This window comes from Ailuropoda melanoleuca, chromosome 7 (assembly GCF_002007445.2).
Source record: "Ailuropoda melanoleuca isolate Jingjing chromosome 7, ASM200744v2, whole genome shotgun sequence".
NCBI lineage: Eukaryota > Metazoa > Chordata > Mammalia > Carnivora > Ursidae > Ailuropoda > Ailuropoda melanoleuca.
The window spans coordinates 128515429-128532600 of record NC_048224.1 but is presented as its reverse complement, the minus strand read 5'-3'; the positions used below and the strand labels follow the sequence as shown (position 1 = coordinate 128532600).

Below are 17172 nucleotides of genomic sequence, written 5' to 3'. Positions count from 1 at the left end.
GTCTTGCTCCGAGGCATTGGGAGTTAGAGCTTCAACATACAAATTTCAGGGGGAGACAACTCAGCCCCTAACATCTACCTTCCACAGTGTGGCCTCAACAGGCCTTTCCAGCCCTGTCTTCTATTTGCCTACATTTCAGTCAGGCTCCTTATTTTCCTCTGATCTTTCGTTAATGTTAGTGTTAGAAGAAACACTCTATAAAATGCTTAGATATGAAAGGTAAGGCAGGATGAACTGCTGTTCCCTCAGCATCTTTAGCCTCTATTATTTTGGTGAGTGACATTTTACCTAGATTTTGTAGGCAACTATAATATTTGATGTATTTTGGAAAGGTTCTTAGTAAAAAAGACTCAGTTACTGGATATCAGACAGAGCACTGGGAAGAGACTATTTCTTGAGCACGTCCTGTGTGCCAGGCACTAGACAGGTACCTTATGTATTCTTGTTTAATGTTCCTGTCGATGTGGTTATTTTACACAGGAAGGTAGCCAAGCTCAGAAAGCTTATTTAAGCTGTTCATCAAGGTCACACACAGCCAGGATTCAACATCAAGTCCATTTGACCCCAAGCCTGTGCTTTTCCTGCAATATAATACACCGCTCCTCTAAAAGCTAACATGCTCAACAAAAGCTCGGCTCTCCTTTTCAGGTTTAAAAATCAAAACTGCATGCAACAAAAATATTTCATCAACTGTAACATACATAGGAACGAGATAAAATGTGACAGCAAATTATCCAGTGTCTAGAATTTATTGCAACGAAGCAGTCTTTCTGCAAGCTGACTCCTACAAGAAATTACTTTGAATTTTTGTTTGTAATTATCTGTTTAAATGTAACTTTTCATATTAATGTTAAGTGTGGCTTTCTTCTTAAACCTGGTAGACATTTTTTATTCTGGTCAAAATAGATTAACAGGGACTGGATTTATCTTCCTATAGGAAAAAACCAAACCAAACCAAAAGGAAAACATACTTAGCACAACATCTGAAGGCTCAGGACACCAGACAGTGAGAAACAGAGATCCCCGAGAGACAAGTGAATAGAATCACGATCCCTACACTTGCCCCAGCCTCTGCCTTGCGCAGGTTTCTAGGCTGTGGTACAGGGAGAAGAATCTGGCAAAATCCGTGAATTAAAAAGGTAGGGCTGAGAGCTCACGGGGCTGTACCAGACAGTAGAAAGTTCCCTCCAGAAAGAGCAGCTGGGAGAGTACAGAAGGTTCCCTTTGAGAATCATCAGCTGAATACTGATCAATGTCTCCTTGTAAGCTAAGTACCCAAGACTGGGGAGAAAGAACCAATGAAAGGACTCAAGGTCCAGATGACCTCATGATCCTGGGGCACTGGGTAAAGTAGTGAAGGGTCAGCCCTTAGCAGTAAGGAATAATTAACCCTGGACTATACACTACACCAATCCCTTCTAATACGTCTTAAAATCCAGATCTGAAAGGACTGAATGGTTTCCAAGTAACTTAATTGCATCCCGAACACTCCATAAAAATTTATAGGAATATAAAAGTATCCAGGATCCAACAAGGTAAAATTCACAATATCTGACATCTGATAAAGAAAATCACAGACATACAAGGAAGCAGGAAGATAGGACCCATAACCAGACAAAAAAACCCACAATCAAATCTAACATGGAACACAAGTGTTAGAATTAGTAGAGAAGGACATAAAGACAGTTATTACAACTGCATTCCCTATCTTCAAAGTTGATACGCAGAAGATATAAAAAAGACCCGGATGAAACCTCTAGAGACAAAAACCACACTGTGTGAGATTTAAAAAAACAACAAAAAATATTGGATGAAATTAAAATCGGATTAGACACTGCAGAAGAAATACTAATGAACCTAAAGATGTAGCAAGAGAAACAATTCAAAATGAAACAGAGAAGTATTACCAAGAAAATAACAGAGCATCAGAGAACTATAGAACAACTTTGGGCAGCCTAACATGCATGGAATTGGAGCCACAAAGGACAATGGGGAGGGGCAAAAAACCAGAAGATTAAAAGAAATAACAGCTGAAAATTTTCCAAATTTGGTGAAAACCATAAACCCAACAGATCTGAAAAGCTGAGAAAACCTCGAGCATAAGAAATGTGAAGAAGGGGCGCCTGGGTGGCTCAGTCAGTTAAGTGTCTGCTTTCAGCTCAGCTCATGAGAGTCCCGCTTCGAGCTCTCTGCTGAGCAGGGAGCCTGCTTCTCCCTCTCCCTCTGCCTGTCGCTCCCCATACTTGTGCCCTCTCGCTCTCTGTGTCAAATAAATGAATAAAATCTTTAAAGAAATCTATTAATTAGAACCCAAAATGAAAAAATATGTATCTTTCCAGCTTAAGAAATGGAAGATGGCCCATTGATCTATTTTTCTAGAGATCCATTCTCTTCCAAGACTCTCTGCTCAAAGAGAGCTTTGCCTCCTCTGAGAACTGCCCCATTAATACAGCCACTGTCGCATCAAACCATGGTGCTGCTCTGCGTCGTGACAGAGGCACTCCACAGCCTCACTTCTGCTGATTCCCACACTTCTGTCTGTGATTCGGCAAGTCTTCATCCATTATGCCCAGCATGTTCCATAAAGAGGCCCTCCTGGCCTGCGATGTCCTCAGACCCCCAGGGAGAAGCAAGGTCAGGAGGATGCTACTATGCATACATGAGTTCTGTCCGATCCTGGTGGGGCTGGGAAACCACCAAGGCATGTAGCCGTGGTTTCTGTGGCTTCAAGCCCCTAGAAAGCATGTCTGCTCCTACAGAGTGAACTCTAGTTAGGGCAGCCTGAGCTAAACACCTACCAGTGGCAAAACTTCTCTCCTGGCACAGAGAAGGATATAAAATGAACAAAAAGAGGCCAGTCTTCTTCCTGAGCTTTACCAGTATTTATTAGAAGTTGGAATTATCATATCAGATTGGTAAGTAATGTAACTTCAATGAAAGATTGGTGGGCCGGCTTCATTAGTTTCTGAGCTCAAACGCAAGCGCAAAATACAACAGATATCGGAGAGCCAACTATGTGCAGGAATCCTGCTGGGCTCATCACTGTAAAGTCTCTGAATTATTCCTCATGAAAACCTTGTAAGATCATTTTTTTTTTTTTTAAGACTTTATCTATTTGACAGAGACACAGCCAGCGAGAGAGGGAACACAAGCAGGGGAGTGGGAGGAGAAGAGGCAGGCTCCCAGCGGAGCAGGGAGCCCAATGTGGGGCTCGATCCCAGGACCACCTGGGCTGAAGGCAGACGGTTAACAACTGAGCCACCCAGGCACCCCAATATCATCGTTTATTAATCCCATTTCCAGATAAGGTACAAAACCAGAGAGATTCAGAATCTACCCAGCTGCTGTATGTGAAGCAAACATTTAAACGGAGATTTACAAGCCACAACGCCAGCTTTTCCCAGCGTCCTCGATGGGCTGCTGAGATTCACTGAGGTTCACGCAGCTGGCATGGGCCAATGTGAGGAAAGGCAGCCAAGTGTAGCAGGGAGTAGCCTGTACTGGCTGAGACAGGCCTGTGTGTAAATCCTGGTTATAAACCTGGTTATACAGTTCATCGTTAAGTCTTGGGCAAGTTACCTCTCTGAATCGGCTCCCTGTAAAATGTAGAGGATAAAATACCGACCTCACAGAAATACTATAAAGCAGAGATTGGCAAACTAAGGCCCAGGGGCCGAATCCCGACTCCCACGTCCTGTGGTACAGCCTGAAAGCAAAGACCGGCTTTAACACTTTTAAGTCGTTGAAAAATAAAAATAGAAGCAGTGTATTTCACAACGTGAGAACTAGGAAATTCAAAAATCCATGCCCCTTAATAAAGTTTTATCGGGACACAACCATGCACATTGGTTCGCCAATTGTCTGTGGCTGCTTTTATGCTGCGAGGGCAGTGTTGGGGAGGTGCCATAGAGATGGCAACGCCTGCAAAGCCTGCACATTGACCGCTGGCTCTGTTTGCCCACCTCTCGTAATGAAGAACAAATGAGATGCATTTAGGTGTGGAGCAGAGTCCGTGGCACACAGGAGAAGATCGAGGACAGTCAGGTCTGTGAGTTCACTCCCATGGCAACTTTCTGGCCTTCTACCAGCCCCCCGACTCCAGCTGCTAATTAGCCGGCATATTAAGTACAGAGTCTTGATTCCCAGGATCACTCGCGTTTCTGCCATGGAAAGCCCAATCAATAAAATAGCTGATGAAAACACGTGTCTGCTCCCGTGGGGCAATCTCACGGGCACGGCTGCCTGGACTCAAGGACAAGGGCAGGCCAAACTCGCATGTACACACAGCCATCAACTCTATTAACTGGCAAGCCACAGGACAAGTCTAATTAAGGGTAGAGCATAATTGATTACCAATTATCACTAGTTCACTTCCCATCTTAGACCATGGAAAGCACGCCTTCTCCCCTCAGGCTTTTGCAAACCCGTCCCGGGCAGCATGCTCTCACATGGGCTCCTCCCGCAACGGAAACGAGGAGCCGAGGGATGGAAGCCTGGGCTGGGACCCGAGCTGCCTAGGCACAAAGGTCCACAATTCTGTCCGCCAGGGACTTCGGGGACCCTAGTTTCCCACGTAACAAGCGCAGGCAGACACATGGGCAAAGCCGGCCGCCGCAGCCCCCGTTTAGACGTTGTGAGACCAACCATGCTTTCTCTTGGTTTGGCAGGTAAGTAAGCAGCTCCCAAAGGAAGCTAGTGAAGTAATCATCACAAGAGGGGCAACCGAACACTGTGCTGACGACACACCCGTGTTCACTGCAGCATGACTCTCAGCCACGCAGGGCTGTGAGTACACGACCTCCAGGTCCACCCACAGATGGATGGACACACAAAACGTGGCGCATCCACACAACAGAGTATCACTGAGCCTTCAAAAGGACGGGTACCCAGTCACGTGCTACGCTGTGATGCATCCTGAGGATGTGATGCTCAGGGAAATAAATCACAAAAAGACAAACACTGTTTGGGTCCACTTAGAGGCATCTCGGGCAGTCCAGCTCCTAGAAACCGAACTAGAATGGGGGTTGCCCAGGGCTGGGGGGAGGGGAAATGGGGGTTGTATAATGGGCATGGAATTTCAATTCTTTAAAGATGAAAACAGGGGCGCCTGGGCGGCTCGATCAGTTAAGCATCTGCCTTCAGCTCAGGTCATGATCCTGGGGTCCTGGGATTGAGCCCCGCACCAGGCTCTTTGCTCAGTGGAGTCTGCTTCTCCCTCTCCCTTTGCCTGCCGCTCTCCCTGCTTGTGCTCTGTCAAATGAATAAATAAAATCTTAAAAAAATAAAAAATAAAGATGAAAACATTCCAGAGATCTGTGGCACAATGTGAATACAGTTAATGCTACTGTCCTGTACACTTAAAGATGGTTAAGATGGTAACTCTCACGTCCTGTTTCTGACAATTTAAAAAATGATCATGATAAGAGTTTCCATAACGAATACTTTTTGAACACTCGAACAGGTTCCACACACAGGGTTACATGCTGACTGACGTTATCGCATCTGATCCTTTCAAAAACCCCACTAGCTGGGCACTATTGCCCCCATTCCACCCACGGGTAAAGCGAGGCTTGGGAGGGCCAGCACCCGCTGCTGTCATCCCGCCACTGAGTCACCCTGCCACGGTGATTTCAGGGCTGGGAGTCTGGTCACAGAGCCCCTTTCCTGGGCTGCTGAAATATACCCTGCACTAGAAATCGACAGAATCTGGGGAGGACACAGAAACTGCTGGACATAGATCTTCCATTTTTGAGCATCTTTACTAAGAGAGGAGGTGAAAACCCAGCCAGAGTTTACGGTTTTCACAGGTGAGTGGCTCTTCCTCAGTTCAACAAAAATCAAGACTTGTCCTTGGCTCTTGCAAAACAGATTCTGTCAGCCGGCCTCAGGGAACTTTTTGGTCAGTATTTCTGCTATGTGCTTTTATTTCATTGAATTTGGGGATAAACTTTTTAAGATTTTATTTATTTGTCAGAGAGAAAGAGAGCCCGTGAGCACAAGCAGGGGGAACGGCAGGCAGAGGGCCTGAGGGAGAAGCAGGCTCCCCACTGAGAAAGAAGCCCAATGCAGGACTTGATCCCAGGATCCTGGGATCACGACCTGAGCCAAAGGCAGACACCCAACCGACTGAGCCACCCAGGCGCTCCTGGGGATAAACTTTTATTGACGTTTTATACACACACCATACACACGGGGTAAGTGCAGAGGTCACTGAATTTTTACATGCTGATTATACACATAGAACCAGCACCCGGGTCAAGAAACAGAACTCGACCAAGGGCCCCAGAAGCCCTCCTTGTGCCCCTCCCCCAAGTACCTCTCCCGCCTCATCTAACATCACACGTCGGTTCTGTCGAAACAACTTATTTCTTTTAACCTTGCAGAATTAACTCTCAGGTTGGGATTTTGACATTGACAGAGAACAAAACGTGGAAATATGGTCAGAACGGAAGGGTGATGGGGGACACGAGCTTGTGTTTAGGCAGAACTGAACCTGATTCACGGCTATCGTATTTCCTAGCTGTGCACCTTTGTGAAGATGACTTCACCTCTCTAAGCCTCAGCTTCCTCATCAGAAAAAGGCCATGTGATGGGCTTTTCTGGAATGAATGAAATACTGCAGGTGAAACTAACAGGATGCCTTGCACAGAGTTGTAACTCTTTGGAGCAGGTGCTGGCAGACTATGGCTTCTCATAAAGTTTCACCAGAACAAAGCCACATCTGTTCAGCTACATATTGTCCACAGCAGCTCCTGCACCATGAGGACAGCCTTGGGTAACTACAGCAGAGACCCCATGGCCAGCAGCGCCTTCCTACAGTTTTTTATTATCTGGCCCTTTGCAAAGTACACAGATTCCTGCTTGAGAACGTGGCCCATGTTAGCTGCCGTGTCCACAGGGACTAGAACAATCTGGCACTTGGTAGGCACTCATGTGGTAGCTTTCATTTGTGTTGCATGTGACAGATACCTATTTCTTTGTCATCATCAGGGGGTTTTCTGTATTTTGCAGCTGAACACATTCCTAAATGGTAGTGCAAGAAAGTAGTGAGATCATAAAAATCAAGCCTGATAAAACTTGAAAGAAACCAGCCCTGGAGGTGCACAGGAAGATCAACAGGTTTGTAAATTCTAGAAAAGCACTGAACTTGGGGTTGGAAGAACATGGTTAGAATCCCATCTCCACCATTAGCTATTTGGCTGACCTAGATATGGAACAGTCCTGAGCACCTTAGTACTCTCACCACTACTAATTTATTGTTTAAAAAGGCAACTCCAGCTGGCTCAGAACGGAGCAAGAGTGGAGTCAGGGAAGCCAGTAGGCCCTTGCTGTAGTTCAGGCAAAGTTGTTAGAATTAATGAGATAGCATATCTTCCGGTGTTTTGAGAATCATTATTTTAACATAAAATAATTTAATGAAACAATGTGCTATAGAACTTGCTACATCGTAATGTAATTATTTCTTTCCTGTCTCTCTTACCAAGCTGTGCACTTCTAATGAGTGGAAACCATAACCACTTCTTGCTGTCACTTTATATCACGTGTCTTCGATTGTATAAAGGATGATGACTGAGACAGTGTAGGCACAAAATAATTGTTGGATAAATAGAATGCAGAATTAGATTTGGCCCATCTGTGGTCATTTGTCACATCAGAAAAAGGAATGGGAGTCAGGGAGGCTTAAATTTAATTTAAGCACGAGGAAATGCTGAAGAGTATTTGGAGAGAGTAACAAGCTGAGAAAACACTAGTCACACCCACTTTTAGGTATGTGACAGATTTGCTCATTCACCACCCACCCACGCAACTCCTGTCGACACCTTCCCTGTAACACTCTCCTCACGTGCTCTGTGATGTGTCCTTCCCTGGTTTTCCTCCTCCCCATCTGCACCCTCTCTGGTTCTTCCTTCTCTGTCCATCCCTTAAATGCCGATACTCCAGGCTAACCTCTTTTCTTCAGTCTACCCTCTCATCCAATTTCAGAGCTTCAATTAATATTTAAAATAATCCAGGGGGAGGTGGTGGTGCCTGCCTGGCTCAGTCAGTTAAACGTCTGACTCTTGATTTCATCCCAGGTCGTGATCTCAGGATCATAAGATCGAGCCCCATGCTGGGCTCTGGGCTCAGCACAGAGTCTGCTTGTCCCTCTTCCTCCCCCTACTTGCTCTCTCTTTCCCTCTCTTTTCAAATAAATACCTAAAATCTTTTTTTTTTAAATTTTTTAAAAGAATGTAATACTAGGATTTTTAAGTTTGTATTTCAGCTCAGATCTCTCTCCTGTGCTCCAGGAGATACGCCTACTGGTACTGCCCACAGGACGTCTCCACTGGGATGTCCACTGATGTCCACGTCCTCAAGTCTGGGATGGAACTCACTGTCTTTATCTCTTCACAGACATGGCCTGAGACTTTCATCTCCAGTGACTGGCACCACTATCCCCCAGATGGCAAAGCTAGAAAACCCAGCTGCTCCGAGCCTGCTTTCCCTCATAAGCTCCTCCATTCAATCATATCCCTAGCCGCCTCCTCCCCCAAAACCTCTTGAATTCACCCACCTTCCTCCAGCTCTCCACCACACTGCTCCCTTCGTTCCTTCCAGTGCTGTCTCCAGCCTGAAACACGACAAGCTCCTAATGGCTTTTCTGACTCTAGTCTTGTCCTATTCCAGTCCAGCCCGGTCCTCTTTCTAAACCATAAATCGGATCATACCATGTTCCCTTTAAAACACACTGACAGCTTCCTAAAACACATTAGCTTGGTACAGAGCTGTGCTGTCCGATACGATAGCCGCTGGCTACACGTGTCCACTGAGCACCTGGAACAAGGACGGCGTGAATCAAGAGGGGCTGTGTCAAACACATACCAGATTCAAAGACCAGCTTGAAAAAACGTGAAATACCTTATTCATAGTTTTTTATATTGAATTACATGTTGAAATGGTAATGTTTTCGGACATATTAAAGTAAATATACTTTTAAGTTAATTTCACTTTTTTAACATAACTGCTAGAAAATGTGAAATTACACATGTGGTTCATATTCTATTTCTACTGGACAGCAATGGTATAAAAAGTCCTTCGAGATGTGCTCTCTGCCTACCTTATAGCCTCTTCTCTCTCACCTCCTTCACTGAGCCCCTCCCCCTTGCCTCTCAACTCCAGCCTTCCTTCCAGCTTCCTGAAGGTTGCTTTCTGCTCTTTAAACATAGGGCCCCCTTTCACCAGAACATCCTATTAGGTCAATTCCTACTGGCCTCATGGGACTCAGTTTTGTAGTACCTGGGAAGGATTCCCTTCCCTTGTTCCCAGGGCAACAAACAAAAATCTTTTGTTTGTTGCCCCCACTGCCCAATGCCTCCTGGTTCCAGCAGGGCACCTGTCACATGCCTTGTGCTGGTCACCGACTAAGCTTGACACCCCACCTGGATCATATGTTCCCTGCACCTTACAGTGATTGGATCCCTAGCACAGTGGCTAGCAAAGGTTCTAGGTACTCTGTACTGAGTGGAAGAATAAATAGAAATACAGTCAATGAACTAAGAGTCTCAAACGATGTCTAATAAAAGACTCAGATACAACCTTAAGATAAGTGCCCGTAGCCAAAGACAAAAGGAACCATAAGCTATGTTCTAACTTTTAGGTTCAAATGGGTGAAACCTTTGTAAAGAACAACATGACATTTTTTTCAAACTTTAGGATGATGGAAACCCATGGATTAGGCGACTCCGTGCCACGGGACCTCAATACTGAAACACTGCAGTGCGAGCCTGAATGTACCAGCGTGCTTGCCGTAGCTTCATCTGTTGTAAGAGCAAAAGACTGGGAACAACCTAAGTATCCCATTGTTTATAACAGGTGTCGTACATGTCCATTCAGCAGAATGGCACAAAACTGAAAAAGAAGGAAGTGGATTCTATGCACGGAAAAGGAAAGATCGTCACAATACATTAACAGAAGTGGTGGGGAAGGTAGAGGCCGTTGTACGTTGCTTCCTCACATCAGCGTGTTTCAAAAATATGTGTTTGTATATACACAGACACAGACTTTTATCGAAGGATACAGAGGCAACTGGTAATGGTCGTTTCTGGAGGGAGAGGTGGGGGAATGGGTCAGAGGGAGTCAGTCTTCACGGAGTGTTCTCTTTGCACTCACTAATCCTAGATACGTAGTACTTTCAAAAAAGTTAGCAAGGGCTTTCCGGATGTGCTTCTTCTGTGATAGGTCTGTACGGCCAAGGAACCAGACCCGATTACTCACCCTTCCCGAAGCCAAGCAGATGGTAAAATATCAGCATTAATTTCCCATCACTTACCGTGATCTTTTTGTGGTCAGGAAACTCGAGGCCAAAATAATCCCCTTCCACGAGGTTCAGGTGATTACAGACTGCGTCCAGCAACACTTTCCCCGGGGCTCGTTGCTGCGAACAGAAACAACAGGAGTTACCCTCTGACACAGGCGGAGATGAAAACGAGCCACGGCTCCCACCACGGGAAGCCTCTTCATTCCTGAATCTTCCGGCCCTTCCCAGCTTGCCCACCTCCGTGACCGCGGACCACCAGACCCCGACTGCTTACTCTGGAGCCTTTTCCAGGCTGTATTCCCGCTTAGATGCTAATTCTCTGCCATTTTCCCCTCCCCACCTCAATCCCAGGCATCACCCCCTTTTTAAAAATACTTTATTTTTTAGAGGAGTTTTAGATTTACAGAAAATTGAAGACAAAGTACAGAGAATTCCCACAAATCTCTTCTCACCACACACACAGTATCCATCATTAATCTTGCATCAATGCATTGTTACCATTGCTGAGCCAACGCGGACACATTATTGTCAACCCGAGCCCACACTTTACATCAGGGTTCACTCTGCATTCTACAGCTCTATACGTCTTGACAAACATGTAGTCTCACGTAGTCACCGTTACAGGGTTACAGAGGATAGTCTCGCCATCCTAAGAACCCACCGTGCACCATCCAGTCAACCCTCACCCCCCACCTCATGCCCCCACCAAACTCCTGGCTACCACTGGTCTTCTTGCCGTCTCCACTATTTGCATCTTCCAGAATGTCACATAGTTGGAATCGAGCCTTTTCAGATTGGCTTCTTTTGCAGAGCGGTATGCATTTAAGTCCCTGGATGTCTTTCTGTGGTTTCTTACTTCATTTCTTTTTATTGCAGAAGAATATTCCTTTGCATGGCTGTACCAGTTTACTTATCCATGCACCTACTGAAAGACAGCTTGGTTACTCCCCAAGTGTTGGTGATTAAGAATAAAGCTGCCATAAATACTTGTGTGCAGGTTTTGTGGGGACATTAAGGTTTCGATTCGTGATTCTGTGCCCTTTTAGTGGCAGTGGAACCCTGGCCCTGTTCCTTGTCCCTCCCTCCACGAGTAAGGCAGAACTTACGGATTCCTTCCCTAGGTTCTCCCCGCACTTTGTGCAAACTCGCCTCCACACCTCCCCTACACTGAAGACAAAGGCTGCATTTCATTAATCTCTGGATCCACGGTGCCCCAAGACCGACCAATTTGGAAGCGAATGAACAAGTAAATAAAACTTACTGATTCCACAGTATTATATATGGTTAAGTATACATGGGCCTGTCTCTCCATAGGGCTCCTTTTCCACTCTTATATTCTTACCGTTCAACAAAGCAGCTGGCGCTCAATCCAATGCCCACAGCGATCAATACTCGACATGCACTGTCTACATACCGAATCTACAGGGGAGGGAATAGGATAGAGAAGACGACATGCACTGTCTACATACCGAATCTACAGGGGAGGGAATAGGATAGAGAAGACCCCAGTTTCTACCCGCAACGCTAAGAATCATATGCCTTGGTTTCTCTTTCTAAGAATCCTATGCCTGGTGGATTCCTAATGACCCGCTAATAAAATGGACCCAAGTCCACCATGCAGTTCAAACACTGGAAGAAAAATGTTTCAAAACATGGTCATTTCCAGTTACTGCTTTCATACTTTCACCTTCCCTCTGAGAAGAGCAGAGCCTTACAGGGACCAGTCAGTAACCCAAGGGACTAACAGACGGACGAGCTAGAGCCTGGTGAGTTCAATGGAGGGCATGCCCGTCACCTGGCCAGGAATGACCTGAGGGGCCATCAAAGATGCTTCAGTGTCCAGTCATTAAGCATGTTTTTTAAACAGATGCCACTTTATACCCCTATTTTCCTCCATCACTGAAATCCAGAAAATATTCACAGCCATCTAAAGGCATCCGATATTCACCATGGGTAATCCCACCCTCGCCAGGCTCTTTCAGTGCCTGCTTCAAGGGTCACTGGTAGAACTATCTCACGTGTGCTGATGGTGGGACTAAAGAGAAAAAGAGTAACGTCTCATAAAGAAGGAAAAGATTTCATTCCCATTCTTTAAGAGAAATCAGCCCTCCTTTACTTCCTACGGTGGATTTACTTTGACAGTCGGCAACATCAGTCCTCAACACTCGTCTCCAATTTTGTTCAAAATCACATCTCAGTAGATGTTAATTAACTAGGATTTAAATTAAAAAAACACAAAACAAAATCACATCACAGAATGTAAAACAGATGGTGGTGTTGGTGAATGTACTTAATGCCACTGAACTGTACATTTCATGGCTCAACTGGTCAATTTTATGATATATACACACACACACACACTATCATAATGAAAAATACAGAAGAAACAGAAACGAGAACAAGTAGTGAGGTGCAGTTCGTGTCTATAAACTGCTGGAGAGGGTGATGCACAATAGATTCTGTTTCAACTTTTTTATGAGCCAGAAAGTGAGCTCTTCTTAGAACATCAGAGCTTAGAAAAATATCGAGGGGTAGGACTAGCTCAAGGAAGAGTGGCTGTGAAGGCCTGACCACGTGGGGAGACTGAGCGAACACCCATGTGGGCGCACTCAACACCTGCTAAGATTTCTCAGTGCAAAGAGGTCTTTTATGTGTTTGGCAGGAAATGAACATTGTTGGAGTAACCGCAAATTTTGCATTTGGGGCAGGCTTTGCACTAGGAGCCAGGAACGGGGTTCAAGAAGCTATAAATCCACCAGCGCTTTTGCTAAAACAAATCTAGAAATAAGTCGATGAAGTGTGAATGGGGGAAGGGGGTATATCCAAGAGCGTGCATAAAGCTAGCAGAGCACAAAGCAGAGACCCTGAGGAATTCAGACCTGTAAAGGTCTCCTCTCAAAGGGCGGGCTTACTTAAAGATACACACACATTTCCATTAAATGCTGCACAAGCTACCATGCACGAGGAAGGGAAAGGTAATTTACACATCATTTGAAAACCTAAATGTTAGTAAGTTTAATATGAAAAGGATCTTATGACAAATGAGTTTCTTAATTATCACCAAATGTCAGTATTGGGGCTGAGGAAACAGACCTCTAAGACCCCCACGGCCTCTAAGAAACGGTCAGTCTGGCCAACCCCACAGTCAGCCAGTCTTGATTAAAATTAGTTCTAGACATCTGTGCCTTACAGAAAAGGCAGCAAATAGCAATTATATGTTTTATTCTGGAGAACAAACCAGCAATTAGTGAAACTACATAATCACATTTTTTATCACTTTTTTCATATTGGCTACTTTTAATTATGCTCCAAAAGGCATTTGAATTTTAGCCTTGTGCACAAATAAGTTGGCTGATTTCAAATTGGGTGTCCCTAGGGGCGCCTGGGTGGCTCAGTCGTTAAGCGTCTGCTCGGGGCCTGATCCCAGGGTGCTGGGATGGAGTTCCTCTCCCACTCCTCCTGCTTGTGTTCCCTCTCTCACTGGCTGTCTCTCTGTCAAATAAATAAATAAAATCTTAAAAAAAAAATTGGGTGTCCCTGTTGATTTTCTCCATTTTGAATTGGCTGCTCATGGAATCCTAGAAAATCACCTTTTAGGCGGAGTTTTGCCTTCCTGGGGAATGTCTGGTCACTAAATACTGAGTAACAAATAGTATGAACGTTCAAATTTGGTTTCAAGCTATTAAATTATGAATCAAAGTTCCTTTGGTTTATTGTACCTTCAAAATCTATCTACGCCCTCAGGTTATTTCTATTACATACAGTTTTATGTGGGAGTATTTTCTTCCCCTCTTCCAAAAGAATAAAGACAATTCTTTCAAGGGGGAGGAGGTCTATTTTTCTACCTCTCCCTACTTCCTCCAAGCGTCTGAACACACGATTTCCCCTACTTGATACAAGCTAAGGTTCTAACCTTTCAAAAACAATCTCAAAGTCATGAATCTATAGAGATAACGTTTGTCCAGGTTTAAAAAAATTGTATCTGCTGAGATTTCAGAAAGCCTCTTCTGGAAGTGTATTGTTCNNNNTTTCCCCCCCCCCCCCCCCGCCCTTCCTGGTTTAGGATTAACGTAACCATGACAACCAGGGCATGCTCTTATCCAGCAGCGAATGGCTTCTCTCAGAGGCCTTGGTCCTCTTTTTCTTACCTTTAATACCTATTCCAATATTATTCAAAGCTCTATAACCCACTAACCCTCAACAAGTCTAATCTTAGGGCATTAGAATCCTGGAGATTTCCTCAGGGCCCTTTGCTACTTTTTGACCGGGTGGGTGGACGTAAAACTCTGCGGGCTTGAAGAGCCTGGGGTACAGTGGGCGAGCCAGTAGCCCCGAGCAGGCACTGGCCTCATGTGCTGCAGAACAGAAATCAGTGCAAGTAGCTCGGACACGTAACCAGCACAACTAGAATATTATGCTAAGCGCTATGGTAGAGAGAGAGAGAACTCCCCGCTGTGTCTTCCTCTAAGAACACTAATTCTACTCAAGGTTTTACCCTTATAGCTTCACTGGACCTTCATTGCTTCCTTACTCCAAATACAGCCACAATGACAGTTCAGGCTTCGGTATCCGAATGGAGGGCAGGGAGCACGATGCAGTCCAGAGGACATGGGAGTCGTGACAGGCCTGGAGATAGGACCCTCTATCTCCCAGGTTCAGTGTAAAAATGAAAACTACGCTTGCAAGTGGTTAGCAAAGGTCCTGGCAAAGAAGGACAAGTTCTCTGTTATTGCTGCTTCTACTGTGAAGAATGCTATTTTATAGCATTGATGGCGGGGGAATGAGTTGACCTTGAGGAGGAGGACCCGTTTTCCAAGCATCAAGGCACGCCTCTGCAACGTCACGGGGCGCCTGGCTACCCCATCAGCGTGCTGCAAGACGAGGTCTCCAGGGACAGAGGCCACCCCAGGATGCCCGCTGGGGGATTCAGAGCAGCACTTCTGATTTCTGTGCCCGTCTATCACCTTAATGAGTGGCACGTGCTGATTCTGGAGGAGCGGGGTGAGGCCTGAGGATCAGCATTTTTCTAACAGGCTCCCAGGGTGGCAGCTGCTGGTACAAGGACTGTGCTTTGAGTAGCAAGGTGCCAGTCATATCAATCAGGTGCTACTTTTTTAAAATTTTTATTTATTTATTTGCAAGAGAGTGCACGTGCGTGTGCAAGCAGGAGAACTAGCAGAGGGAGAGGGAGAAGCAGACTCCTCGCTAAGCAGGGAACCCAATGTGGGGCTCAATCCCAGGACCCCGGGATCACGACCTGAGCCAAAGGCAGACGCTTAACCGACTGAGCCACCCAGGTGCCCCTCATCAGTTGCTACGGAATGACATATGGATCCTCGACACACAGGACTAGCTGGCTGGCTTTGTGGTCTCTCACTCTGATTTCTGTTTGAGGCTTACATCAAGCTAGAGGCTTAACTGTAGCAAAAAAAAAAAAGCCAAACCTATGTTTATGGGCTGAACTGTGTCCCTCAAAAACATATGCTGAAGTCCCAACTCCCAGTACCTGTGAATGTGACCTTATTTGGAAACAGGGTCTTCGAGATGTAGTCAAGTTAAGATGAGGTCATTAGCGTTGGCCCTAACCCAATATGACTGATTCCTTCGAAGAAGATGGTGTGAAGACAGACGCCGGGAAAAGGCCACGTGAGGACAGAGGCAGAGACTGGAGGGATGTGACTGTTAACCAGGAAACACCAAGGATGAACAGCCCCCCTTCTTCTGTGGAAGAAGCAGAGAAGGATTCTATCCAGTCTTGGAGGGAGCACGGCTCTGATGACACCTTGGTTTGGGCCTTGGAGGCTCCAGAACTGTGAGAGATTAAATGTGTTGTCTAAGCGGCCTAGTCTGTGGTACTTTGCAAACTCATAACCATCTCTCAGCCACATGGGGGCAGAGGCAATGCAGTCACATCCAGAACCGCCCCTTTCGGAGAAGCGAGATTACAAGGAAATAACAAGCCAGTAAGCGGATCTGGAATAACATCAAAACTCTGGCCTTCAAAATTTCTCTAACTTGATCATCAAATACACCCAGCAAGTAGCAGACTAATTATGGAAGGTAATTAATCATTCCTGCTGCTAAAAGATATTCCCCTTTTCATAGCCGCTGCTCTAGATGTGAACAGCGTTCTAGAATTGAAACCCTTTTTAAGAAATAGTCTCTCTTTTGAGAGCCTTCCACCTATGAGGTTGGAGGGGCAGGAACCAGGCTTGAATGTGCACAACTCACACACATTCCCAACACCCCAGCGGCCCATCAGGGCTACCCCTTCCTTGCCCCTCTGTGCACAGTCAGGTGCTGCCAATGAAGCAGGCGTTCAAGGAGAGTGCAGTTCGAGAAATTCCACAGGAACCCACCTACCTGTCCATAAATGCATGTTTTTCTTAGACAATTTAGCACAAGGCCACTGCCAGACAGAGCTTAATATAAACAATGAAAAGAATGTCAGTCTGTGGCTAAATATGGCCAACTCAATACACGCATCTCCACTACACCCAGAAACCCCGCTTAAAAAAGAGCAGTAGAGAATGCAAAATGGAAAAAGAGGAATATATTCACAGAAAACCAAGAAAAATGAGACAATAGACAGCAGGTGAGAGATTCCCCCCAAATTCTAGAAGAGGACAGACGAGAATGCTGAAATCTAATCAAGAGAGCAGAGAGGAGGGAGTCAGCATTAGGGAAGTGACCACACTATGCAGAACTCCCCCCCACCAAAGGTCAGAAATGGAAGACGCCAGCCACTTCTGACAATGCAGAGTAGGGGAAAACACTTGTTAAAACACTGTAATTTGTATCCCCATATAGCTAGGAGTTTATAACTTAAAAAAAAAAAAAGAGAGAGAGAGAGAGAAAGAAAAGAAAAAAAAAAA

The 17172-nt window shown here is 45.4% G+C and overlaps 1 protein-coding gene across 1 annotated transcript in view; it reads right to left on the bottom strand.

Annotated features, from left to right (window-relative positions):
• Positions 1 to 17172, bottom strand: part of FARP1 (FERM, ARH/RhoGEF and pleckstrin domain protein 1) — a 212169-nt gene that overhangs the window by 82590 nt on the left and 112407 nt on the right. The window contains exon 2 of the mRNA XM_034663810.1: positions 10310 to 10414. Coding sequence (XP_034519701.1) covers positions 10310 to 10414 — 105 coding nt within the window. The remainder of the gene's footprint in view (positions 1 to 10309; positions 10415 to 17172) is intronic.